General features: G+C 41.9%; 1 protein-coding gene across 1 annotated transcript; it reads left to right on the forward strand.

The window, feature by feature from the left end:
• Window positions 1-15,822: 15,822 nt before the first annotated feature.
• On the forward strand, window positions 15,823-23,931 carry sox18 (SRY-box transcription factor 18). Its single transcript, XM_046397349.1, has 2 exons — window positions 15,823-16,676; window positions 19,461-23,931. The coding sequence occupies exons 1-2, from the start codon at window positions 16,271-16,273 to the stop codon at window positions 20,864-20,866; spliced, it is 1,812 nt and encodes a 603-aa protein (XP_046253305.1). The 5' UTR covers window positions 15,823-16,270; the 3' UTR covers window positions 20,867-23,931.
• Window positions 23,932-27,776: the final 3,845 nt, after the last annotated feature.

Raw genomic sequence — 27,776 nt, forward strand, 5'->3', positions numbered from 1 at the left:
ACCTGCCAGGTTTGTACTGCCAGGAATCATTATGTTTTCAGGTTGTCCATCAGTCCCGCCCTCTTGGACACAATATCTCGGGACATGATGTAAAAATGTCACACTGTCCAAAATTAGAAGGATTCATCCTCTGGGGAGCGTGAATGTGCTCATTAAATCTGATGGGAAGAATTCGATCTTCTTAGTTTTTTAAATTTCTGAATGTTAGACAAGAAATTTCTTGTCTGCAAATGGAAATTGTGGCCTGATGTCAGAGCTGGAGGAAAGATCGAGAGTACACCAACATATAAAAAATGATCCGGTGTGAGCTGCAAAAACAACAGCAAATGTCACGACTGTCTGGGTTTGTTTTGACATGTCTTATTATTGACAAAAAGATGGACAAACGGACGGGCCAAATGACAGACCGAGTTGTGCTGCCAAAATCAAAAACAGTTCGTCTGAAAAGCCTCCAAGCCTGAAAAAATAGAACTTTCAGAAGATTCAGTGACAACCACATGCTAATGTCTTCAGCATGCAGATTGCACTTTGGAAAGTTTTGTTTTCTCACGATCACACAAACATTATTTTAGAGTCTCCACGCAATAAGCTTATTGTTTTAAGATCACAAGAGAAGTTTCTTATTTGTGATTATTTTATCTTGTTGCAGCAAACATAACATCGCTGCCAAAAGAGAAAAGAAAGAAAAAAATTCCCACACTAATTAATCTGTCATCAACGTGATGTTAGAGCAAACTTTCACAAATTCAATTTTGTGATGACAGGAAAGCAAAACCTCAGAAATAATTGACTGAATGTCTTGAGTGGGTTGTGTTCTTTGTTTTGTTTTTGTTTTGCATGTGTGTGGCTGACAGATCGAGCCTAAATTTGTGATTACGTGAGAACTCATTTGGAGGTGGAGAAATTAGAACGAGAGACGAATGGGAGTCACATGTTCGCAGCAGGTCAGAGTTGGCTGTTTGTCCAAACCCGACATTTACTTGTCTGATTGTATTTCTTCTTTTGTATCGGTCCAGTTTGGTATCAAGATCAAATTCCACGCAGCTTACGGGCTCCATCCCATTCCTTATCACGCTGGGGCCACCATCGGCCCCATCCCAATCCTTATCGTTCTCCTCCACTGAACAAGGGCCAGTGTTTGAGTGTGTCTGAGGCTGATAGCATTGACTTCAGGAATCACTCCATCTCATTCAGCAGTTCCCACAGGCTCACCACAAAAGAAGAAAAAAACCCCACACTTTACACACACCACAAAAGAAAAAAATAGACTTCACTTGCACACCACAAAAAAAGAAAAGAAAACCTCTTTATCTCCCACCCAACTCCTCGCGCTTTGCCAAACAATCCAAAGTCCCACTTGCTTCACCCCCTCCCTCCTTTGGCGTTTTTCTGCTCTACATTGTAGTCTCGTTTTCCCTCTTTCTCTTGTTCAGAACGTTTGATGGGCAGAAGATATTGCAGGCGGAAACGAACGCGGGTCAGAAAAATGTGGGGAGTTTACAGTAAGTTGTTGTTAGTTGGGTGAAAAGGAGAAAAATGGGAAAAATAAGATAAGTGGAAATGTACAGTACAGACTAAACAGACCCTGAGACCGTTTGTCAAACAAAGAACGAATACGTGAAATATCACACGGACTCACGGCTTCTGTTTGTGTTTGTACGTGTGAAAGCACCAGTGGAACATTTCTTTATTCAGGACAGCATGCAGGAGTATTCTATCGAACGCGAATCACTGACTTCCCCTAGTCTATATTTATAGTTGAAATTTGAATTAATTTCTTATCATGCACATCAGCATTTCCAAATGTCCAGACAATATAATTAGGATATAACTAGTACACTGCAAAATAAACAAAACAAAACAAATAAAAAAAACAAAAAAAACTAACAACTGACACCAGTTTCCAATTTTCATTATATCTGCCTGATCCTTCGTGACCCATTCGAAGTAGCACTATATGGACAGAAGTACTGGGACAAACCTTTTTCTTGTTGAATTCAGGTGTGGTATGGGGCCGTTTCTCAGGGTTTGGGCTCGGCCCCTGACTTCCAGTGAAGGGAAATCTTAATGCTTCAGCACACCAAGACATTTTGGACAATGCTATGCTTCCAACTTTGTGGCAACAGTTTGTTGAAGGCCCTTTTCTATTCCAGCATGACTGTGCCCCAGTGCACAAAGCAAAGCTCCATAAAGACATGGTTGGATGAGTTTGGTGTGGAAGAACTTGACTGGCCCACACAGAGCCCTGACCTCAACCCCATCCAACACCTTTGGGATGAACTGGAAAGCAGATTGTGAGCCAGGCCTTTTGGTCCAACATCAGTGTGTGACCTCACAAATGCTCTACTGCATGAATGGGCACAAATTCCCACAGAACACTCCAACATGTTGTGGAAAGCCTTCACAGAAGAGTGGAAGCTGTTAGAGCTGTCCCAATACTTTTGTACATATGCCATAAGTCGTCCTCTAGACACACACACACTCTAGACACACACACCAACATGAATCCATTGCCTTCATGTGAGGCGACTCCTAATATGGCGCTCATTTGACAAGATTTCTGAAAGGACAGAAATGCTTACTCAGCAGTTTCTTTTTGTTTTTGTTTGTTTGTTTGTTTTTTTACATGCCAGAAGTGGATTTACACAGCACACATTATGACAGCATTCAAACTGCAAGCACAGGCAAACTTGTTTAAAATGTTCATCTGACATGCTAGCATGCTTTCCCTCGACTGCACTTTAGAAAAAAGCTAAAGTATTCAAATATAGTGGAAACCCCTTAATGTGAATGGAACAGGCAGTGACAGCCGGCTGACTGGATGATATGTTGTGTGTCTCAGAACAATCCTACACTTTATAACAATTTTATCAAACTCAGAGTTTACAAAGTGTGAAACTGCTTTACTCAAATTAAAAGCAGCAGTTAATGAAGCGACAGCTCCCACCCTTGACTGAGAATCAAACTGGCAGCCTTTCAGTTTTCTCCAAATGCATTAAAGCTGCAGCCGCTCCAAGCCCAACAAACAGAGGAACAAAAACCGCCTGCACGACACAAAACACAACAGAGTGATAAACAACAGCAACATGTCAGGATTTGCATCGATCACAGAAACTCACTCTGCGACATCAAAGTTGACAGCTTGAATCTTGTGCTAAATACAAGCTGGGAAACACAACAAAAATAAATACAACAGGAAATATGAATATGAAAGTCAGCACAAAAAGTAAAAAAGAAAAAAAAATCTTCCAGTGTTTTGTTTTTTGTATTGCTAACAAGGACACAGTTTGATGTAATTATGGGCGCTCTGGTTTTGGTCCCAGTGTGAACTTGTTGTGTTCTACTTGTGTGAATTAGTGCGTTGCTGGAACTTGCAAATATCCTTGTGTAAATAAGACCATAAACCAAAGTCGTGATGATGAATGAAGCTGCAGCGGTGATGACAGGGCTTTGGTCGTGGAGCTGCAGGGCTCAGCGTTGAACTCATCAGCAGCCTGTGTCTGTTTATTAGATGAAGTTACGGTTCTCAGGCCGACAATAAACCAAAGTCTGTTTCTTCTGCTGAAAACAAAGATCTGTGCACCAGTGCCTGTGAAAAAGGTGTCCTTACCCAAATTCAGCAGTTTTATGACCTGATCATCACACGTCTTGGATAAATTTATATTTCCACGCATACATTATATAGTCAAAATTATTGAAACACACTTCTTTATTACTGAATTCAGGTGTGCTGTGGGTCTGTTTCTCAGGGTTCGGGCTCGGCCCCTGACTTCCAGTGAAGGGAAATCTTAATGCTTCAGCACACCAAGACATTTTGGACAATGCTATGCTTCCAACTTTGCGGCAACAGTTTGTTGAAGGCCCTTTTCTATTCCAGCATGACTGTGCCCCAGTGCACAAAGCAAAGCTCCATAAAGACATGGTTGGATGAGTTTGGTGTGGAAGAACTTGACCTCAACCCCATCCAGCACTTTTGGGATGAACTGGATGAACTGACCATGAGCCAGGCACCAGCATCCAACACCAGTGCCCGACCCCAAAAACACTCCATTGCATGAATTGGGGGGGGAAAAAATCCCACAGAAACGCTCCAAAATCCTGTGGAAAGCTTTTCTAGAAGAGTGGAAGCTGCCACAAAGGGAGGACCAACTGCATATTAATGTCCATGCACTTAGAATACGATGTCACCAAAGTTCCTGTTGCTGTAATCTGGCAAGAGTCCCAATGCTTTTATAGAGTGTATCTTGGTATTATATTTTACTTACAAATCAGGCACTCAAGCTTCTTATCTTTCTTTCTTATCTCAGTCCTGAACCTGAAGTCAGCTGTGCTGTGTCCACACAACTGTGCTGCAACTGGTACTGGCAGCGTCTGAGTCATTTTGGTGTTCTAACGACAACATCTTCAGCACTGTTTTCTTAGTGTTACGCCAGATGGTTCTCATTAATCCAGCTGCATTGCAAAGTAAGTTACGCAGTGTTTTAGTGAGCAAACATAAAAGGTTTAGGTAACAGTTTCATCAGATGAAGTGGCACTGATTACACACACCTGTGATTAACTGGCTATGAGAGCAGATCTCGTTCAGGTGACCTTCCTCATCATGGCAACAAAATAAATATGGAAGAGTCTCATTTAGGTAACAAAACTACTTGGCCGTTTTACGTACAGGATATCAGTTGAATACGTTACATCTGTTGACTTTAAATTTCCAAGGTCATGTTATTTGTGTTCAGATTGACGCTGGGCTGGAATATCTTGGGTCAGTTGCATGTACCACTCTTAAAGAATGCATGTGAAGGAAGCCAAGAACATGCGGCTCCCAACAATGCAGACTGGGGTTTCAAAGAATTCCACTGCGAGCATCTCTGAGTCACAATTTGAAAGAGTCTGTGTGAAAATAGTTCAGATATGCAGACTGGGCATTCTGTGAAATATGACTGAAGGTGTTGCTGCTTTAGCTGCCTGCATCAGTTACCATCCTGAGGAGAACCCAGTGTGGTATAAAGTGTAATGAAAGGGTGGCCCGTTATGTAAATGCGGCCTGTAATTTACATGTATAGCGTGTATGTTTTTTTAATTTATTTATAGTCAGTCCAGAAGAAACTTGGTGCCATCCCTGTCGACCTGCTTTCACTCAGAATAGTTTTGTTTCTGTGATGAGAAACTGCTGTCTTCTTGTGCGACGGCGAAAAAGAAGCCAACAGGTCCCTCATTTTAGGTCCCAACGTCGTCGTCTCTGAACGCACAACTTCCTGTGCTGTAGATATACAGTTCAGACAAACCAATCGGCAGAATTAACATCAGTCAGAGTACTTTTTTTAATGTTTAGTTTTTAATTTTATGTTTTGCGTCCACGTTTTAGAATTTGTAGCTTCTTTGCAGCAACATCCACATTCGTTTGTATTGTATGATGTTTATTGCATGTATGTTTCTATCTCTCTCTCTCTCTCTCTTTCATCCTCTCTGTCCCGTCTACCTCTTCTTCTCCTCCTTCACCATCAGCAGGATGGTTCTCCCTTGTGAGTCGGGTCCTGCTCAGGGTTTCTTCCTGTTAAAAGGGAGTTTTTCCTTGCCACTGTCTGCTTGCTCGGAGGTTCAGGCTCTGGTTCTGGAGAAGCACCTGGAGACAGTTTTGATTGTATAAGGTGCTGTATAAATAAAACTGAATTGAACTGAATTAAAGCACTGTAGTACAGAAAGTCATGATAACTGAAGTCTCTTAAGTCCAACTAAGAGACTTTTGTTGAATAAGTAAGATCAGGGCCACGTGTTGTGGTCTCAGGTGGTTCACTTTCTGTCTCTCACCATCACAGATGAAGACCTTCCATCGGTTTGGGTTCTTTTCACCGTACAACAATGAAATTAAATTCATTACACACTCACACACTCATCTTTTGCCTCTGTCAAATGTAAAATATTGGTTAAAACACTCCATACCAGATGTGGTCATGTGCTGTTGCCACCTGTCAGCAGCAATCAGTTGGGCTGTGACAAAGTAATTTCCTGCGATGGCATCCCAGTTTGTCACATCCAAATCCATCCAAATGTGATTTGTGTTTTTAGATGTTTGAGTTGGAGCTCCAGATTGCTGTAATCTGTAAATATTTGTATTTATGTATATATATACTGTATATATATACTGTATATATCCTTTTTAAGTCTAAGTGTCAGCTCAAACAGAAGAGTTTCTTCATTCTATCATTGAACTGACCCGAGCAGCTTTACAAAACTGTTTTCCAGGTGTGAACGTATCTGGGATTCCAACGTGTCTGCCTTGATGTCTTTCTTCATTCTTCACACTGCTACCTGGGACACTTTTGGGGGAAAAGCATCAACACTTCTGCCTTAGGATGTGGTCGGACAACACTGTGTATGAACTTCTTGAGCTATTTTTGACTCCGATTCCACATGTTCATTGGATGGCTTGTGATTCTCACCACTGGTGTGCGTCTCTGTGATAACTTTGGCCTCTTCGGTGGTTATTAAGGAAAGAAGAGTGTTAATTATTCCTTCACGCAGTCAGATTTTCCCAGACAGCGCATGGATCTGAATCTTTAACCTTTAACCCGTTATTAGGCAGACTGGTACAGTTTGACAGGGGTTGACAGAACGTATGCTCATGTGGCTCATGCGGTTGCTCGAGTAAAACTGCCTTTCAAAAGTTGTTCTAACGTATGAGTGAGCAGCTGAACAGAAGTTTGTAATTTTGAGCTGTTGGTGAGCTAACGTTTCCTGCCAGTACATCTCCTAATCATATGTATGTAAATGTCTCCGAGTGACTGAAATGGACTGAAGAATTCCTGCAGGCACCATGACTGACACACAAAAATGTAAATCCATAGTATTTAATTTTATTTCCCAACCATACAATGTTAAATGTCAGCAGCATTTACTGTATGTAACCCCACAATTTGACAGATTTATTTATTTATTTTTTTTTCCCCTGTTGCCGCCACATTTTTGGCGTCACATACACTTGTAATCAGGAGGAATGGCATGCTATGGCTTTTGGCAGTGAAATATGCAAAAATGCTTCAAGGCTTTTTCTCATAAAGAATAATGGGAAAGGGATGCAAGGAGGCTGAAGCTCACTCTGGTCACCTTTGGTTTAACTATACTGTGTGAATCTTAAAACTACAGGTTCTTTTTGTATCGTTTCTCTCTGCTTTTGTTATAGCCGAGTCTCTGCATGTCTTGATCATTTAATAGTATTCATGGATTTTGCCAGCTTCACTTAAGCCCTTTCCAAAGTGGTTTCACATTTTTTTGATATATTGATAATTTGATGTTTTGTTTTTTTACTTTGAATTTTGAAAAGCAAATATTTAATGTGTGCAAACTGATATTGCTGGAGGGAGTAAACTGCAATAATATCTATTTTTATGACATCTGTGTGTTCTGGCTTGACTGATCTGGGTTGACCAAAAAGTGTGTTTCTTTTTTAAATAGAAATCAAAACATCAGTTAGCTGCATCACATTTTCTGAGGACTCACAGTTTAGTTTTAGCTTTTCTCAGAGTTTACAGCAGCGGTGGAAGCAGCATTCACATTCTTCACTTAAAGATATAATTTGAAGCAACCCTGCAACTCGATACTGTCGCCAAGTGCTTGCACATGGGGGTTTTGTTGGGTCTCTCTGTGCCAAAAATTAAATTAAAGACTTCGGTCTAGACCTGCTCTACCTGGAAAGTGTCATGAGACAATTTTCTTGTGATTTGGTGCTATATAAATAAATTGAATTGAATTGGATTGAATTGAAAGGCGTCACGGTGGTGGTGGTGGAGTGGTTAGAACTGTCAGTATAGAAAATGGATGGATGGATGGAACTGTCTTTTGTTTTCACTGAAAGTAGTTTCTATCAGCAAAAACTACATTTTGTGTCTTTAAATTAAAGTACACAGGTAGTAAATACGATATGCTGTATATTAAGGAGACACATTCCCAGAAGGGTTGATGGGGGAATCCTCAGTGTTGGTTTAGTGTGGTAAAGTATATAAATTATTAACATTACACTCTGAAAATACTCCACAACAAGTAAAAGTCCTTCATACTAAACCAAACTAGAGTAAAAGTATTATGGGTTAGGATTATGAGTATGAATTTCAAAAAAGTACAAGTACTCACTGTGAAGTAAAATGGTCTCTGTTTTGGAGTTAAAAAGTACAATATTTCCCTCTGAGTTTTATTAGAACTATTAAGCTGCAAATTATGGAAATTCAGGTCTTCGTAAGTGTAGTACATGTACTGTGGTACAGAGAGCAGTTTAGTATTGAACAATTTTCACTCTAAATCCAACAGATTATCAAATTGAGCAGCTTTGTCTGTTTTCACGCCAAAAAATGTGTAAAATCTGAAGGAGACGTGAAACCGCATCAGTGCAAGAAAAGCACCAAATTAACATCACGTCTTTCTCTCTCACAAGGTCACGACTCTGCCTGCTGAGTCAGTGATTTACCCATCGTAAAATATGACTCATATAATCCCGATCATGACATCACATGGCCCACAGGTCACCTTCACATAATGCATCTCTGCTTTATCTCCTGACCCCTGACGCTGTCTTCCCGTATGTCTGCGTGAGCACATCTAGTGGGGGTTTTCCTGATTTCCAAAGATCGGAATATGAAATAGAAGCAAACTATACTGTTTTGGAACGGAAGATGAGATGAGAATCGAATTAAGGTTTAAGATCTCGAAAATGTAAAACAAAGATCAGAGTATTTCTCTCAAGGTGGCAGAGCTGTGAGAACACTAGCGTGAGAGTCTGTAAGAGAAAGACTGAGAAAATGACAGGGACGAGGAGAAAAAGAGAGGACAACGGGACGTAAGACATGAGAGACAAAAACAAGCGTTTGACTGGAGAACAGAGGCGTCGTGCTCAGTGGGAAAGGTCGTATATTGTCCCGCGGTGCTGCGATGCATTAATTACAGGATAAGAAATGATAAGCTCTGCTGCAGGGCTATGAATAGACAGGCAGAGAGACAGACAGATAGCTGACAAGGCAACCGGATGCTGTCTGTTTCTGGGCTACTCACAGTTTGAGATACAGTTAGAAGACTGTCCCTGCCGTCCTTACCAGGGACAGTTTGATAGGACAAGCGCTCATATTACTGATGGCTGTTAGATGGAAACACAGATAGATAACAGATACATAGATAATGAGGAAGAACAACCACACTGCTGTGTTTGAGTTCTGGCCCAGCTATAAATGAACCAAGATGAGCAAACATGAGGTCAACAGGCTGACAGCTCTTTGGCCTCATCGAGACCCTCGTGGGGAAATCAAACTCTGCTGAGTGGTAGAAGATCGTGCAGCGCTTTGCTGCTTCTCACATGTGTATTCATGTTCTTTAGTGTCACAAAGAGTTCACCAAGAAAAGACTAATTATGATCTGCATCATTTTATTAGAGTTCATAGGCATTTATGAAATTTAACAAACATGGGAAAAGTTATTGTCATTGTTGCTGTCAGTATGCCTACTAAAATCACCAGCTATTACTAAATGCTCGTATTCTTAGAAAATAATAGATTAGATTGTTTAGCTGTGGTCCAAAATGTCCTCCAGGATGGCATCTGTTGACTGTGAAGTGGCAGGAAATGGAGCACAGCTTTGCTTTGCAGTGAATCACTGAAGCTCACTGGCATCATCTGTCTCATTCATGCCTTACGTGGTCTTTGACTAGCAGCCACTGGTTGTGTAAAATAAAGTGCAGTCGATGTGGACGTACCTGTAAACCCGTATTCTTTCCAATGGCCAGGAAGGGGCGACTTTTACTGGTTTCAAAAACAGTGCTGGTTGCATGTGAGCTTATGAGAAAATGAGCTAAGTTCTCACTCGATTTATTGCCTCATTAAACAATTTCCTAATGGGTTTACGGTCTCAGTCGCTGGCTTCAAGTCTTCTTAAACTCAGCTCAATCTGAGCGCCTGGCAGCAGGCGCTTGAGCGCTTCACACAACATGGCCGCATCCACGTGACGTACACAACTTCTTGGTTTAAGTGGGTACTCGTGTCGTTTAAAAGACACGATTCTTGTGACTGCATTTCACAAACAACAAACAAACACCACAAACAAACTGCACTTTCTCAACTCATCGCTGAAGTACCAGCCCATTGTGACGGGCGTTGCACCCTCGCCCCGCTCAGGGTAAGTTTTTGGTGCAGCCGTGGCCTAGAGGTTGGAGAAGCGGCTTGTGATCGGAGGGTCACCGGTTCGATTCCCCCACCGGGTGGGCAGGAAAAATTTGGGTGTGGTGGAGTGATTAATGCGACAAATGCCCCCCCTTCATTAGCTGGCTGATGTGCCCTTGAGCAAGGCACTTAACCCTCCAATATGCTCCCCGGGTGCTTGATGCTGCCCACTGCTCCTGTGTGTGTTTCACTGCATGTAATTTGCTGGGTGTTGCATGTGTGTGTTCAGCTAAGGATGGGATAAATGCAGAAGACGAATTCAGTGTGTGTATGTAAAAATATATATACTGTCAATAAAGCTGATTCTTCTTCTTCTAAAAGTGTCTCGGTCCTTCACTGGTCTGTAAAAGTAGATCTAGTAGATCTGATCCAGTAAAACATTTAGTCCAAAACACAGTATTACATCCATAAATAGCCACTAACTGCTACTGAGTCATTTCTTCTGGGGTTTTCCTTCATCAAACTCAAGCCTGCTCTCCAAGCGGCTGATTGACAACTCGTTGACCCAGTAATGAGCCCAATGAGCCCCAGAGTCAAACGAAGGACCCAGCCTCTCTTTGCTCCTCTCAGACTGAGCCGTTTGCAACCGAGACATCTGAAGACTGATGCTTCGTAGAGCCAATGAAATTCAGAATCCAGCGATATTCAGTTTTATGTGTTTTATAAGGCCTCGACCTGGAAATCACGCAAGTTTAAAATGCGATGAGATCTCTGAGCAGAATGCTGGTGGCCGCTCAGGTTCTTTGAGAGTCCTTCAAGCTGCACAGGCAAACTTGAATCAGTCACTATAAATGGTCAGTTCAGTACTGAGCCACGTCAAAGCTCCATTCCACCATCTGGAAATGGACAGTGAAGCTCACTGTGATCAGTCATTTAGCGACTTTTTGTGTCTCATGTCAAAGTGTGTGCTTGTGATGCATTTCTTCACTCATCTTTACCCATAATTTGTCCTCTGTCTGTATTTTGAAGAATAATATCCAAAGTGGATGTCACCATGACAGTTCAAGCTTAAATTGCATAGCCAGGACACATCAGCAATAGTTTACACAATAAGCAAGTGCGCAAAATCTTTGCCCAATCTTACTGAGCATCTGAGTGACAGACTTTTAAAAAAAGCAGTGAAGTTTTCATATTGTCGCTGTGTCTCCAGAAGAGGAAAAAGTGAATAAAGTTGTTTAGCAGCCTTGACAGCAGTTTGGAAAAACAGCCTCATTTTCACACTTATGCTCACATTTATGAAATTATTCAGTCAAGCCTTTGGAGTGACTTTCAAACGCTCCACGACCCTGAAACCCACTTTGCACGTAAAGGTTTGCATAAACCTCCAGATGAAGGGGAATTTAGGCAGAAAAACGCTTCTTCTCAATCACGCCCCTGTATTTTTGGATCATAAAACATCACACATAAACACATAAATGACCATTCAGACAGCTAACACAAGCAAAATTCAGAAAAACAAACTTATTTTCCCGTTGAGCAGCATCTTTTCAATTGTACAGTGGGTTTTGAATGAGTTTCATGGGGTCGTGAAACTCCTCTCGTAGCCCACTCAGCATGCCAAGGACGCGAATAGAAAAAAGCATGATTGCTACTAAAGAATACAAGAAGTTTTATTCATGCAGTGTCAGCAGGGTGCAACACTGAAAACTGGGGGGAAACAAATCAGAGCTGCATGTAGTTAAAGGCTTGGTTGGTAAAGGCTTAGTGCAATTCACAGGTCGTCCACTGTTATCAACACCAAGAGACTGACTCTGTACTTTTGCTTTTGTATCATGAAGCTAATTCTGTGTTTCTGTGCTGTGTTACTTGCTTTTAGCGTCTCGTTTTTGTAGACTGCAACACAGTAAATGAATACATTTTAAAGTTGTGATATTTGTTATGTTAGCGGCGAGGCTCCACACAGGGCACAGGAAATGTCAGTGCGTCAGCTGTTCCACCACTTTGGTCCAGACTGAAACACCTCAAACGACTGCAACATGACTTGAAATTATATTTTGTGCAGACATTCGTGATCCGCCCGCAGTTTCTGTTGAAATATTCTTAACACCTGTGGGATGGTTTGCCATGAAATTTTGATGGCATCATTAAGTCAAAATTTTTATTGGTCTATCACTTTGGTTTCCCATCAGCCTTACGGGTGCTTTGTGTTTTCTGATAGTTAGCAAATGAACGATTTAACCTATTAAGGCAAAAATGGCCGACGTGTTCTTTTCTTCTTTCTTTATGCTAATGCTAATAATTTTACATCCGGTCAAAGGTCACACAAATAATGTGTTTGCTTGTATGTGTTTTTTATGTGGGCCTGCTGTTGTTCCTTTTGTGTGTTTATGCATAATGCAACTGTGTGTGTGTGTGTGTGTGTCAGTGGTGACAGAGGTGGGGGATTCCCGCAGCAACCTGTGTTAGCTGTGTGTGCGAGTGTGTGTGTGTGTGTGTGTGTCTCCCATCCATCATCACACACACTTCCCTCCTTCAGGCATTCGAAAATAGAACGGTGTGTGAACATGACCTCTCCCACACATAAACACACACACGCACACACACACACACACACACACACTCGCACTAGTAAACACACCCTTTACGATGCCATTGTGTCTTGGTTTTTCGTCCAGAATGTGGGTGCGTGTTTGTTTGTGTTTGTGTGTGATTGTGTGAATGTGTGAGGGTGTGCGTGTGTGTGTCTGTGTGTGTTATCAGGAGTTGTGAGGGAAAATGTCCCCCCTGCCATGTCCTCCCTCCTTCGTTCTCTCTCTGTCTCTCTTTTCTTTCTCGCCACAAAGTCTGGAGTCTCTGCCAAATTTCCTTTATGGCAAAGGTGTGGTACCACGACACTGTCTGTCCCTGACACACACACACACACAAATTCCTCCTTGCTTGATTGTAGAAACAGGACACTGAGTGATCATGAACTCAATGGTGTCCTCAAATAAGAAGCAAACTGATGAGGTGGAGGTGAAGAATGCTGGATGCCAGGCGATGTGACGTTTCCTGTGCTGAGGCCATCGTTTCCTCTGACCACATTATCATGGCAAAAATGAACTGAAACTGATTGAAAGAAGAGAGGCTTTGGGATTCAAAGGGAAATGTCGCAGTAACTGTTGGATGGGCTGCCATAACGACACAGACCTGACTTGACATCACAGGCAGTGTTAGTAAAGCATTTCAGGAGCAGTTTTTTGTTGTAAATTTGGTGAAAATCAGACAGAATAAGAGAAAAGTCAGCCAAGATTTTCCCAACGCTAACATACTTGCATGCTGTTATTTGACAGGTTAGTGATGACAAACAGGTGAAACCGACTGTCCAATATCCAATCAAAAACTAACCTCACCTCGGTGCTCCAACAACTCTGAACGCGTTCAGTCACAGCACTGAGCGATGATAAAACGTAAGTGCAGTAAGTTATACGGCGGGATCTTCACGCTGAAACTACAGCAGTTTATGCATCAACAGCTCGTCTCATTCAGTCTGAGGAGCACATGTTGACCATAGAGAAAAAGTAAAACACCCTGTGGACCACCCTGCACCATATTAGACCAATGTCGACGTTATTTCCTCTGATCTGTATAATCAGATAATAAATTATGTGCCAGTAGATTGGGAGCTTAGAGATTCTTATCAGCCCAAAGACAAGCTCAGAGTCGGGGCTTCAGAGTTATACACTTACTATACACTTACTATACTTACACGCTATAAACACTGACATAAAGACACACACACACACACACACACACACACACAGGGAGCCTGGGACTGCAGTGGTAAGTGGGAGTTGTTCCTGGTTGGTCTAGCAGGAGGCTCTGAGACGCCGCAGTGGTCTCCCCTGGAGCTGGGCGTGGGGAGGAAAGTAAGTGTGTGTGTGTGTGTGTGCGTGTGTGTGTGTGTGTGCAGGGGGTCATTATATTGTGGTGGTGGGGGGAGGGGGCATGTCCTTGGCAGACAGGCAAACACACCACATACAATATTTATCTTAATAGGTCGTTTGAGCTTGAAAAAAACTGACTTATAAGCAACAGTTTTTCCTGTCAAGTTCACTTAGTAGACCGTAACTGCGTTCAGGACATTGTTTGTATTGTTCCAACTTTTCATCATGCCCATATTTGTTTATAGGTCATCTTCTGGGAGAAATTTCCCCACATCTCGGAGTAGGTCATGGATGCAACACTGCTCTGTGGGCAGCTGTGATGATTTCTGATTCTCTGACCCGCACATGAAAGCACCGCGTCAACGTGTTGACTCCTTTTTCAGCTCAGGTGGAGGTGATCGTCCCACACACGGACAGACAAATGTTTTACAACTTGTCGAGCAAATTTTTCTTTTTTTTTCCTTATTTTGTCCAATCGGCTTAAGAACAGTCAGTTTTTTGGAATTTTTTGCTTGATAAATCATTCAAATTTAGAATCTGTGACAAAAATAATTGTTGCTTTATGCTGAATTACTACTTGCTCATATTTCATGTTCTAAGTCGTTTAAGTGCTTTTCGGTATTTTGTGTGAGCAACTGGCTGCTGCTGCATCTACCAAACCTGAAACGTACAGGGTTACAGAAAGTCTGAAACACCAGCCGTCTCCAATCAAACCCCTGACTGCTTCCCTCTGTCTGTCTGTCTGTCTGTCTGTGTCTCTGTCTGTCTGTCTGTCTGTCTGTCTGTGTCTCTCTGTCTGTCTGTCTGTCTGTCTCCCTCTGTTTGTCTGTCTGTCTCTGTCTGTCTGTCTCTCTGTCTGTCTGTCTCTCTGTCTCCCCCTGTCTGTCTGTCTGTCTCTCGGTCTCCCTCTGTCTGTCTGTCTCTCGGTCTCCCTCTGTCTGTCTCTCGGTCTCCCTCTGTCTGTCTGTTTATCTGTCTCTCTGTCTGTGTCTCTGTCTGTCTGTCTCCCTCTGTCTGTCTGTCTGTCTCTCTGGCTCCCTCTGTCTGTCTGTCTGTTTGTCTGTCTCTCTGTCTGTCTTTCTCCCTCTCAGTGAGTTGTTGTTAAGCTCAGCCACTAATCGCTCTGGTTGGGACTGTGGTTGCCTGCGTTACCGCTGTCCTGCCCCCAACTACACACACACACACACACACACACAGAAACATATAGAAGTGTGTGTTCATGTTTTGTCCCTCATTTGTGTGTAAACTTAATCATAGCCTGCATGTGTCGTCTTGGTGTCATTTTAATGTGTGTGCTTGTTTCATGCATGCGTATTAGAGTATGAATCCATGCATTTCCATGTGTGCGAGTGTGTGGGGGGTGTGTGTGAGTGTTGTCTGCGTGTGTGTTTTGAATGGGTGTATTTGTCTGTGTGTGCGTGTGTGTGTGTGTGTGTGAAGCTCCATTCTCACTTGGGCAGAAACAATGGAACCTCTCTGATTACATCTCCCTGTACAGGCGGACAGGGTGTGTGTGTGTGTGTGTGTGTGTGTGTGTGTGTGTGTGTGTGAAGCTTCAGGGGGGGAGGAAAGGGTGGCGGTCACGGAGGAGGAAAGAGGGGGTGGCGACACTCGGACCTGCCCCCCCCCCTCCCCCCCCTTTGCTCTGTCTCCCACACACACTCATCCCTTCCCCTTGCACCCGCCTGGCGTCTCATTGGTTAACTCTGCAGCTTTATATTTATGTGATTGGTCAGGGCGGGGTATATATACTCAGCGTGGGACGGTTAAATCTGGCCACAAGTTTCAAAACTTTCAGACAGGGCAGACAGACAGAGAGACAGTGAGTCGGACGGCCTGAGTGACGGAGAGGAATCGAGCTTTGGACAAACCGCTGCACCACACACTCCAAACAAGAACTGTTGTCTTTTGAGAAAAACGTGAAGAAAAAAAAGGCAGAGTCACTGTGGATCTTTTTCAGGGGGAATATCCTGCACCACAGCTTGTTTGTTTTCTCTTTCTTTCTCGTCTTCCCCCCTCCTCTCAGATCTCGATGGTTTGCTTTGGGATTTGTGCTCCAAATCCATCAAATTCCTCTCTTGATCTTTCTCTTTGCCATCTGAAACATTTTGAGTTACAAATTTTTTCCAGAACTTTGCAACCCAACAAACTGAGACAGACGTTTGCAGGATTTCACTTGGACTAAAAGTTGAATCCGAGCCCAGTTCTGGAATGAATTTAACCGAGCCCAGCTTGTCTAGAGAGGCTCTACTGCATGTCAGCCAGGTGTCTCTCAGGGACCCTTGGGCATCCAGGACCCCGAGCCCTGCTTCTGATTCTGAGATGGGTTTTGAGCAGAACCTCTCTGGGGACTGCAGTTCTCCCGATGGCCTTGGAACCGGGAACATGAGGAGAACGGAAGGGAGGATTTCTCTCTCACCCAGTTCAGGGGGACAGAGTCCGGACCTGAACCATGCAGGAGGTGTGTCGGCAGGCACAGCCGATGGGAAGACCTTGGGGGGTGAGCAGAGGATCCGCAGGCCCATGAACGCCTTCATGGTTTGGGCTAAAGATGAGAGGAAGCGACTGGCCCTGCAGAACCCCGACCTGCACAACGCTGTGCTCAGCAAGATGCTCGGTAAGACAAGGAGCAAAAAGCCCAATCAGACAAGAAGGACTCAAAACCAAATCCAAGTAGCTTTTTAAGTTTATCAGCAGAGAAAATAAGACTGAAGTCAGTCATGTTTTTCTGACATTTAACTTTGCTGAAGTGTGAACTCAGGACTCCTGACTGCATCTTCACCTTTTATTCTAACTCTGTGTGCTCAGATCATCATAGCCTGAATTTGGGAAGCAGAATCCTGAACAGTTTAGACTGTCTGAACCATCAAACTTAAGTTTTATAAAGTGACTTTTTTTCTGTCCTTGTGTGACAAACCTCATCAGTCTGAGCATTTGATAGACCCAGTAATGCTCGTAGCACTAACACAGACCATAAAGACTGCACATACTGTGTCTTTATGCACAATATGCATATTCTTCTTCATCAAATTCTCCTTGTGAAAAATCACAAATCACCCATCATTTAAATATGGCTTAGACTGATAGCTTTAGTCCCATAATTTTTATACAGGATCTATACTTTTCCAATCAATTTGTTTTTATTTGGATTTTTACAGCTGGGGGGATTTTAACAACAGTGTAGTTACATAAAACAAATGTACAGCTTCGTATATGTTTAACTGATGAACAGAAACAGTCTGCAGTGACATTAATATAAAGTCTTATAACGTAATGGTTTTTAGCTCACCACATTAAAGTGAATTAAACACACACACACACACACACACACACACACACACACTTGAGTGGGGCAAAACATTCTCAGTGATCAGGACCATAAAAACCTCTGCAGCATAAATCACCTCCCAATGACCAACATGTGCTCATTATGATCCAGACTCTGTACTTTTGTCAAAATATGGAATCCACTGTGACCAGCATGAATGCAAAGGGACCACAGCCGCTGGTCTCCTCCAGTGAGGAAAGTACAAACTTTTTACGACCACCTTTTAACGGACAATTTAGCAGAATATACTTTGGGTGAAATTTTTATTTGAACTCTCATTTTTTATTAAATCATTTATTTAAACAGGATGTCAGGATCAGTTACAGGTAGCATTTACGTTTTTACCTGAGCAAAAGTACAAATATATTAGCATCAAAATATATCAAAGGTTAAAGCAAACCTTATGCAAAGTGGCATATTTCAGAATAATATTGTTTCATTAACTTACTGAAATCACTGATGTGCTAATGTCTGTTGTCGATTTATATTTGTAAAATTAAACTCAAACTGCGAAGTCACTTGTCACTCCAAACGGTTGTCACGTAAATGCAGCGCAGTAAAAGCTATAATGTTAGGAGAAGTATGAAAGTGAAAATGAAAATACTCAAGCAAAGAATACTGCTTCAATGAACCGATTAAATTCCCAGAGTGAACCACCACAGATGTGTGATGGTTGAAGTAATTAGTAAAACTAGAGCTGAATACTTTTCAGTTCACAAGGTGTTAATGCCCAACATTATTAACATCTGTGCTATAATACTTCTCTTATTATGCTGATGTTACAAAAGCACAACAAAGTGAGAAGATTACAGAGCGCAAAGCAGTTTTTACTGGCTGTCAGTGCGATCAAAGTCCGCTCAGCTCATGTTGAGTGTCGGACCATAAAGGATATGGAGGCAAACACAGTGGGAATGTGAGCCCTTAATAAATAATAATGTGTAATAAATGTATACACATCAGATAGGAGTCTGATGTGTCTGAGAATCTTTTAGACCAGATGATATTAAAGGAACAGTTCGCCGAATAATGAAAATTCAATCGTCATCTACTCACCCTGATGCCAGTTTAAAACTGTTTAAAATGTAAAAAATAAATGGAAATGGAATGTAAAAAACAAAACCTAAAATGGCTCCGTACAGCTCGACAGCTCGTCCAGTGTAATCCAAGTCTCAGGACGCTTCAAGGTCCCAAACTGATTCAAAAAGATTTTATTTACATCCTTTATTAAGCTGAAATCTTGACTGAGCATGCAGTCCATCTGAAGTGCGTGTAAATAAAACTCTCAAATCAGTTTGACATCTCTGGGTTCCGGAGATTGGACGTTTTTTCTTTTTTATTTACTTTTTAAAACAAGTCTCCAGTTTCTTCAGTGGTTCAGCAGAGTGCTGCAACAGTTTTGCTCTGAAGCTCCAGAAATGTTTTCATTTGACTTTCCATCAGCATAAGGATGAGGAGATGATGACTAAATTTTCTGTTTTTGACTGAACTGCTCTCATTAACTGCATGGAACGTCTGATAGGCTGAACTGAACTTTGTTTTCACACAGACATGTGGAGACATGTTTATGTCTTAAATTAGCATTTTAGCAGCTCACAGGTGGTGATGTGGCATTCAATTGCCCTGTTTGACAGTGAGAACTTTACGGATGCAAATGCTGCTTTCATTGTGAGTGTTATTGTTTTAGCTTTTCCCATCACTGTGATTTAATTTGTTGATTTAATTGTTACATTAATATTGTTAATACGCTGAGGGTTAAATTTTTCACGTAATGTGGATAGCAACAACACCTACAATTCAATCAATTTTATTAATCAGTTCCTCCTCCAAGGTTACATTTTCCTGGTTCCAGCTCCTCAAAATATTTTTTTTCTTTGAATTGTATTAGTATAGTATTAATTATCAATAGTATTAAGGGATAATAAAAAAAATAATAATTGTTGCAGCCCTACTGCGCAATGAGGATGATGTTGATGTTGGCTTTGACTTGGATCACATTCTTTTCTTGCACAGTTCTGAAGGTCCTAAAATTAAGTTTATCATTTTGTGTACTTTTTACTTTTTCAAACATTTTAGGTCAGTCTTGGAAGGCCTTGAGTGCTACAGACAAGAGACCATTTGTGGAGGAAGCAGAACGTCTCCGTGTCCAGCACCTCCAGGATCACCCTAACTACAAGTACAGGCCTCGCCGCAAAAAGACCACTAAAAAACTCAAGCGGGTTGAACCGGGGCTTCTGCTTCACAGCATTGCCCAGGGTGGGGCCTCAGGCCTTGGATTAGGACCTGGTGTCAGCCCCTTGGGTGCAGAAGGAATCTCTGGAGGTTCTGCTTATGGACATCCAAGTGCTCACCCTACACATCCCCATCACTCTCACCACCTGCTGCCTTCTCTGGGGCACTTCAGAGACCTTCAGGCCCCGGGACACCCAGAGCTGGAGAGCTATGGCCTGCCAACTCCAGAGATGTCCCCTCTGGATATTCTGGAGGACGGAGCCGGGGAATCTGTGTTTTTCCCCCAACATATGCAAGAGGAATCAGGAATGGGAGGTTGGAGTGGGTACCACCACCACCTTCACCATCATAACCAGCACTACAGCCATAACTACAACAACCACAGCCACCACAACTCCATACATGGTGCAGCAACATACAGTCAGAGTTCAGGAATGAGTGTGGGCCCCAATTTAAGCACCAGCATGAATTCCACTTTGAGTCCTGGTAGAAGTTCTAGAGTTGATTCGAGAATGAGTAACGTTGAGGCAAATATGACCTCAAGCATGAGCTCTGTCTCTTCGGTTTTGGCGAGTTCGGTCAACTCTAGGTTAAATCCTACTCATGCCTCTGGCCACCACATCGCCCTGAGGAGTCCTGCAAAGGGCCCACCACCTCTATCCAACTCCTCCTCCGCTGTTTCCTTCTCCCAGCCCTCCGTCAGCCTCCCTGAGCCAATAAAATCCCAGCAAACGCTACATCAAACGGCTGCTCCTGTAGGCTATTTTGGCCAAATGTATGGGAGCAGCGCCCCAAACGCTGCATATTACATGCCATCTCACCTGGGGCAGCTCTCGCCTCCTCCTGAAACATCTCCCTCCTCCTGCTCGTCCTCCTCCATTACCCAGTCAAGCTTCCCTCCCACTTTGCCCTTAGATCATTCAAACCCAGAGTCTTCCAGCCATTTAGGGTCTTCTTCTGCTGAGTTTTGGTCTGAGGTGGACAGACATGAATTTGAACAGTATGTAAATGTTGGAAGGAATCGAGAGGAGACCTATGGACGTGGTGGGAGCGGGTTGAAAGTCCCATGTCTGCGCAGTAGTGGTAGTGTAGGTAACAGCATGAATAGCAGTGTAAGCAGTATTATTAACAGGGATGTCAGCAGCATTTTGAGTAGCGCTGGTGGGTGTGATGAGGGGAGCAGCCCTCTGATATCTGCTCTCTCTGATGCCAGCAGTGCTGTTTATTACAGTGCTTGTATCACTGGATAAATACTACATGATCTCATCGCGTATGTGCCCACTACACAGTTTGGTGTGATTCATCTGAACCATTGCTACATGATAGAGAGAAAGTATATCAGAAAGATAAATTTTGGCTCATACTTTTACATCATCATATTATATTTCACAGATTTCAATGCTAAATTTAAAAAGTTAGTTTTTCCATATGTTAAAAAAGATACTGATGAGTGATTTCATCATGCAAACGCCTGGGTTTTTGCAAGTTTTTGAAATATGCACCAACTTAAAAAAAAGTAACTGTCAAAGAAGTGTGGCTAGTTTAGATTTGAAAAGGTAGGAAGTCTGACCTGCTATCATAGTAAACTTGTGACCCAGAGGATTGTTTGTACAACTGTAGGATTTGTGGGAAATGCTTGGGTTTTACTGGCTTTTTTAGCATCTTTGTTAGCTGAATCTCTTATCCAGCATAGCAACGCTAACTAATGGTGCTAGCTAACTTACCATTTCTATTGTTGCTGTCATTTTGTTGATGTTGATCCAAATTAGTTGTAACAAAGTTCTCAAATGTGCCTCTCAGAAAAGAAACAAATAAAGGGATAGGCCCAAATGTGCTGGAAGGGATCTTAGAATAGGATTGCATTTTATAGTTATTTATATAGGGTGCTAGGTCTCTGTATTAGCACTTGTAATGCTAATACACCAGGAGTCTTTATCCACAGCTGGCTACATTTCAACCTGAAAATTATTTGGGTGGCTACAAATTCTGAAGGATTCAAGGACTTAGAATGTCAACAAATGTTTGTTTAGTGCCTTTGGGCATGTCGCTAAACTAAATGCTACAGGAATATTATGCAAGCAAAATCATTTCTTCAAATTGCACTGTGCACTCTCAGAAAAATCCGCCACTAATCTGAATTTCAAAATCATCTCATATAATTTCTTACTTTTCATCTCAGGACCAGACAAACATTCATCTCACTGAATTTTAGAAATGTTACGTTCCTTAAATGGGAACACAAAGGACAAAGACAGTATATTGGACAAAGAGAAAAAGACTTGATGGAAGAGACTTGATCCAGCCGCCACATATCTCTCAGGAATGATGTCGGGAAAGCCTTGGCCACAGACCCAGAACAGACCACTGATGTCTTCCACAAACTACCAGGATGTTTTACAAGCCGGGTTGAGTTCTTTCAGACCGTGATACATGCCGTTCCCTCTCTCAGCCTCAGTCCATGACAGGGCCTCATGTCAAAGTCCATGCCAAAATCTGCAAGCTAGAAGTTGCTTTACTCCTTGGAAAACACAGATATGTTGATGATTCAAAGGTCAGTATGTTAAACCAGTAAGCCTCTCTGGTATAACAAGCATATCACCTGTTTAAAGAAAATTTTCTTTTTCAAAGTTAAAAACTGTAATTTTGTTTTACAAAATAACAGACAAACTGATTCTACAAGTTCTACGTTAGAACAAGTGCTTTGGAGTAGATCATGAAAACAGCTTGGCTTGAAGTCCGAAGTCGGCAGATTTGAAAATTTGAACAAAGCAACATCATGCTCACAGATGCTGGTAAGCAGTTTGACCTCTGTAATTACAAATTTGTTTCACTCTTAATTTCATTTTTAAAAAAAAAAAAAAAACACAAAAAAACCAAAGATTATTGAAGGAACTGAAGGATAATGGTTCATATCCGAGGTCTTATGAGTGGTTTAATGTAGCTTTTTACTGTATATATGAAGACTTTGGCTCTTGGCAATATGTGAAGGAGAAACCGAAACTATGAAATGTTCTCTTTGCACTGGGTTTTCTGTCTTAGCTGTATAGCAGGAACACTACTTATCAAACGTCAAATGTCGATAATTTTATTGTTGTGTACAGATGTGTTCATATTGTTTCATAGACTGTTTTAAAAATGAGCTTTCTTAAAGGATTAGCTTGATGTTTTAGGAAATAGGCTTATTTGTTTGAGTGAAGGCAGATTTTTAACCCTTGAACTGATCCATGCTAGCAGCCTTTGGGCTCAGTTAGGCTAATCACCTGCCATACTCATCATGAGCAGATTTCCCAAAATGTTGAACTATTTCTGATACAAAAGCATTGAAGGAGTGCGTTTTCACTTTTTGTCTTTTTTTTCTCTTCCTCCAAAGTGTTTTGTAGTATAAACTCGTCTTAAAAGGAAATCTGTACCCGTGAAGATCACTTTGTAGGTCTCTTTAATCGGGTTTATTAAGTTACACTTTGCTCTACCAGTGACACCAACAAACAAGAAATGTTCCCTCCCACAAAAATGTCACATACACATGACTGTAAATTAAAATGAGAACTTTTGTTTGTGCTGAGAAAATCAAAAATCAACAGTTGTAGCCACTGTAGAGGTCTCTCCGTATGTGTTTATGTAGCAATCTGTAATATTTCTGTATACAGTGGGAGCAGAGCTCTCTCTTCCAGGAGTTATCCTGCATCTGCTCTGCATTAGTCCCATAGACAATACTTTTTTTCTGTACATGAAACAGTAGAACAAAATCGAGTGTCTTGTACAGTGAAACCAGTTATATTTACCACACCGTTCCCTGTGGCTGCCGCTGGTTGAAAACAGGGCAGGAGCAGATTTTTCCTAACATTTCCTCAGGAGGACGGAGTCTCAGAGAAGCATAGTATTAAAAAATACTTCTACATCTGCATTTGACATTCTTTTCTGTTGACACCAAACAAAGTCTTGTTTCCATTTTAATTTACTGTGACACACAAAGAACATCAGAGGGACAGGCGTGTTTTTGGAGTCGTGCAATAGCTCTGGGGCGTTTGGTAATAATTATCTGAAGTGGAAAAAAAAGAAGAGACGAAACACCCAAGATTTGGGGATTAAAACAAAGGACATTTTCTCAGCAGTCATATAACTACAAATTAAAGGCAGGATTTTCCCAGAAGTGTCACTGTGATGCTTCTAAAGCTGTCTGACGGGGACCAGCATTATATTTTCTGTAGTAAATGGTTTTTGTTTGTGTTAATAAGGATTTGAAAAATGTGGGTTGGCTGTAAATTGATCTGTTCTGTTTTCTAAAATAATTTTACAAAATAAACACTTCTAAGGTTGCAGTTTGGTTTTTGAGTCTCTGGAGTGACAAATAACCAAAAATATCCCCATTTTTGCTTCATTTTGATCCAAAGCTGATCGTGTTCAGTCCCACATGTTCACATGTGCGAGCTGACTGACGCAACAGAAACCCGTCACACGGTTTTGTCTGGTAATGACAGACAAGTAAAGTAAAGTAAAACCAAATTCGGTTCATGTTTTCTTTTAAAATTATAAATAAAAGATTTTTCGATGATCATTTTGGTTGCATAACAAAAAACTTGAGCTGAGAATTGAAACGGTGGCGGTCTTGAGCCAGTACCTGGCCGTTTAGGATTACTTTCCACTGTAAATGTCAAAACTACTTATTGTTTAGAGTCAGCTTCCTTCCTGTAAGGCTTTCATAACGAATAATGAAAGCCTTACCCTAACCCTAACCCCTCTAACCCTAACCCTAATAGATGTTATTTATTTACGACTTATTTGCGACTTTATTAGTAATGTTACAAAGTGCTTTACAAAAGAAAAATCTACAAGGAAGATGAAAGAAGATTAAAATGAATGAAATAAATAAATACATATATTACACATCGCCAAAAGCTTGCAGAAAGAGAGGTGGTTTAAAAGAGGAAGATGTGTGAGTTCGGCAGATAGAGTTCCAGATTATGTGAGCTGTAATAGATTTCTGCTGCAATAAAAACTTGGTTTCTCCTGTGTGAATAATTCATTCAGTGCAGTACACTCACACTGTGTGCGCTGATGTAATTCCAGGTGCTGACAGTCGCCTGAAGCTGCTCTGAGAGCTGCTAAATGATCAGTTGACTGATTTTATTTATAAAGGGGATAACATGTAAAGGTGACAAATAAGGCTTCCGACAGGACAGACAAAAACACAGAATGCCCTAAATTAATGAGCAACAATTCAAACTCATATCCAATACATCATAAAAATATTCCACAAATGGAAACACAGTGATGAAACGCAATATTTGCACATGATCTGCTCCTCATTATCTAATGAGTCATCTTGAGCGCAGACATTCAAAACCCCCTCTGGATCCTGACCGTTTGTTGCTAAATGGACGGCTGTTCCACTGTCACGTCTGTGAACAGATGAGGGAGCTCCAGGACGTTTACATGCTGCACCTTGTCTGAGTGTGCACTGGGTGGAACAGCATTGCCCCCCGCCCCAATGACTTCTGGAACATTTGGTCAATAACAAATAACAGTGACTGGATTCTCAAAGCTGTATACAAGCCAGTTCTGGCTCACAATTTGTCCTCTGGTGAAAGGAAAACTGTGCCGACACTGAGCTACAACCAGCCTGACTAAGCTAGATAACACAGCAAGTTTTATGGATATTTAGCCATTAGTCTTGCAAACATCACATCGAAAGGAAAAGGTCAGGAGATCATCAGAATCATGCATTTGTTTTTACCACAGTCATTTAGTGGGAATACGGATATTCACTGGAAATTTCATGTGCAGCATTTGTCTCCACGGTTGAGGTCGCACAGATCTGAAGACACGTTCTCTCCGACATGTTTTCATTCACCTTGTGATCTTTCACCTGTTGATTTTATTTTTTATTATTTCAATGCAACCTCACTTTCACAACTTGTTAACTGGTTTACTTTGGGTCTACCCTGTCAAGCACTTTTGGCCAGATTTTTAACAACGGCTTAACAACTTAATTGCGATGTAATTTTAGATTAACCCTGTGCTGTCATATTGTTTGCTTTGTTTTTATCCCTAAAAACATCAGAAGTATGTGACGTATCCATTGTTTCCAGTTGGCATAAAAGCTGTGGTTGCGGAGCAGTTACAATTTTTTGTTTGACAAATTGAAGAAACATGCAGATTCAACAGTTTGAGATGTTTTCTGTGGCTGTTTCTCATGACTGAAGGCACTGATTGGTTTATTGGCAACAGATGAAAGGTGCATCCATGGCAACAGAGCAAGTGAGAGGTCTGGAGGCAGGTTAGGATGGAACCTGTGCCATGAGCTACACGTTTTACAGGACAGCTGCTGAAGATGCAGTCAAATATGTTGTGCTCTTCAGTATCTGCTGTGAGAGATGCAGATCTCAGGCTTACAGGCACACAATCACCTCAGTGTTTGTGGTGTGCGATCCGCTCTGTGATCTGCTCAGATTCTGTCCTCTCCGGGTTCAGATCCGACACTAAACGAGTTTGGCTCGGAGGGAAGGTTCCCCCCGCCCCCCCACCCCCGAACAAACCGCTGACAGACTCAAAAGAAAACATTTGGAACCAGGAAAAACTGTTCTCTCCTTCTCTCCTCTCAGTCTGTTTTCTTCTCTTTTTCATCTTTCGGTTTTTGGTTTTATTCCCCTCTCAGCCCCCGGGTCACTGTAATTTTCTCTTCTTTTTCTTCTCTTTCCCATAAGTTTGATTCCTGCCTCTTGTTTCATTCCATGCTGTTGCTCTGCATCTCTTTCTGCTATCTTTCTATTTTTCATCCCGTCTTCCGTTCTCTGCGTGATTTCATCTCGCCTCTTTCCTTTTCTGTTTTGCCCTTTATCTCTCTTTTTCCACCAACTGTCTCCTCCTTTCCCACCATTTTGATTCATTTACTTGCATTACATTTGCTGATCTTCTAAAGGCCTGCGACAAATCTCCTCTTGTTTTCATTTCTCCCACACTTTGTTCACTTTTTACTCTTCTTTTTCCCATCACCCCTTTTTTGTGTCAAGCTTTGCTCACTTTTGCCACACGTCCTCCTTCTCTTTTTCACTCCATTTACATTGCTTAACCTCGTTCCCTCCTTCTTTTTCCATCCAATCGACCTCTTTTTTCCCTCTTTCTCTTTGTCATCTTTCCGATTCATCTTTTCTCCCTCTAACCAAACTGCTCTAGTTTAGCACTCATCTCTTCATCAGGTGCTTGTTTCTTTCCCCCTTTCAGTTCGGTTTTCCTCCTCTTTCCTTTCTTCCTCCTCCTTGTCACACAATCCTCCTCTTTTTCGCTCCCTTTATCATTTTTCGTCTCTTGTCTTTAATGCACGTGCATCTTTTCATCCTTCTCTTTCTTTTCTCCTCCCTCTCTGTTTCACCCTATTTGCTCCCTCGTTCACTCTCTTCTCCCTCTTTTTGTCTGATTTGCAACTTTTTTTGTATTCCCATTTCCATACGATTCAATTATCCTTTGGTTGGACAACAGGAGGTTTTACACGACTGGGCTGTGCGTGGTGTTGAGAGTGTATGTGTGTGTTTTCCTACACCGGGGTCATGGACTGTGCTCAGTGTGTGTGTTAGTGTACGTCTTATTAACAGTGTGTGTGTGCACTGCTGAGGTAACTGACAGGAATGTGAGCAACGAGGAGGAAACTCCTGTGGAAGTTTGGGATGTTCGGAAAGGGTGTGTGTGCCTCTGTGTGTGTGTGTGTGTGTGTGTGTGTGGAGAAGAGAGAGGAAGAGGTGTATATTTTTATGGGAACACCTCACCCCGCCGCTTGTTACCCTGACTGGAAAAGATAACATAAGGCTGGATTTCCCTGCTCCCAGTTGGAAATTAACACACGTGAGCTTCTAGGGTGTGTACATGGTGTGTGTGTGTGTGTGTGTGTGTGCGCACGTGTGCATGTAAAACTTTAAACAATTTCAGTGTGGTTTCAGAAGAGGACATTCACATCAAACTCTGTTTTCGTTCCTGTTTTGGTAAAGAGAACATTAAAGAAATGAACATAACTTTAACAATCTATAAAACATGGGGGCTAAGTGCCTTGCTCAAGGGCACATCAGCTGGCTAATGGAGGGCAGGGGGTGTTGATTAACCACTCCACCACACCCAAATTGTTTTCCTGCCAGTTTGGTGGGGAATCAAACCAGCCGATCCCTAAAGAGA

Source organism: Scatophagus argus, chromosome 8, assembly GCF_020382885.2.
Source record: "Scatophagus argus isolate fScaArg1 chromosome 8, fScaArg1.pri, whole genome shotgun sequence".
Classification (NCBI taxonomy): Eukaryota; Metazoa; Chordata; class Actinopteri; family Scatophagidae; genus Scatophagus; species Scatophagus argus.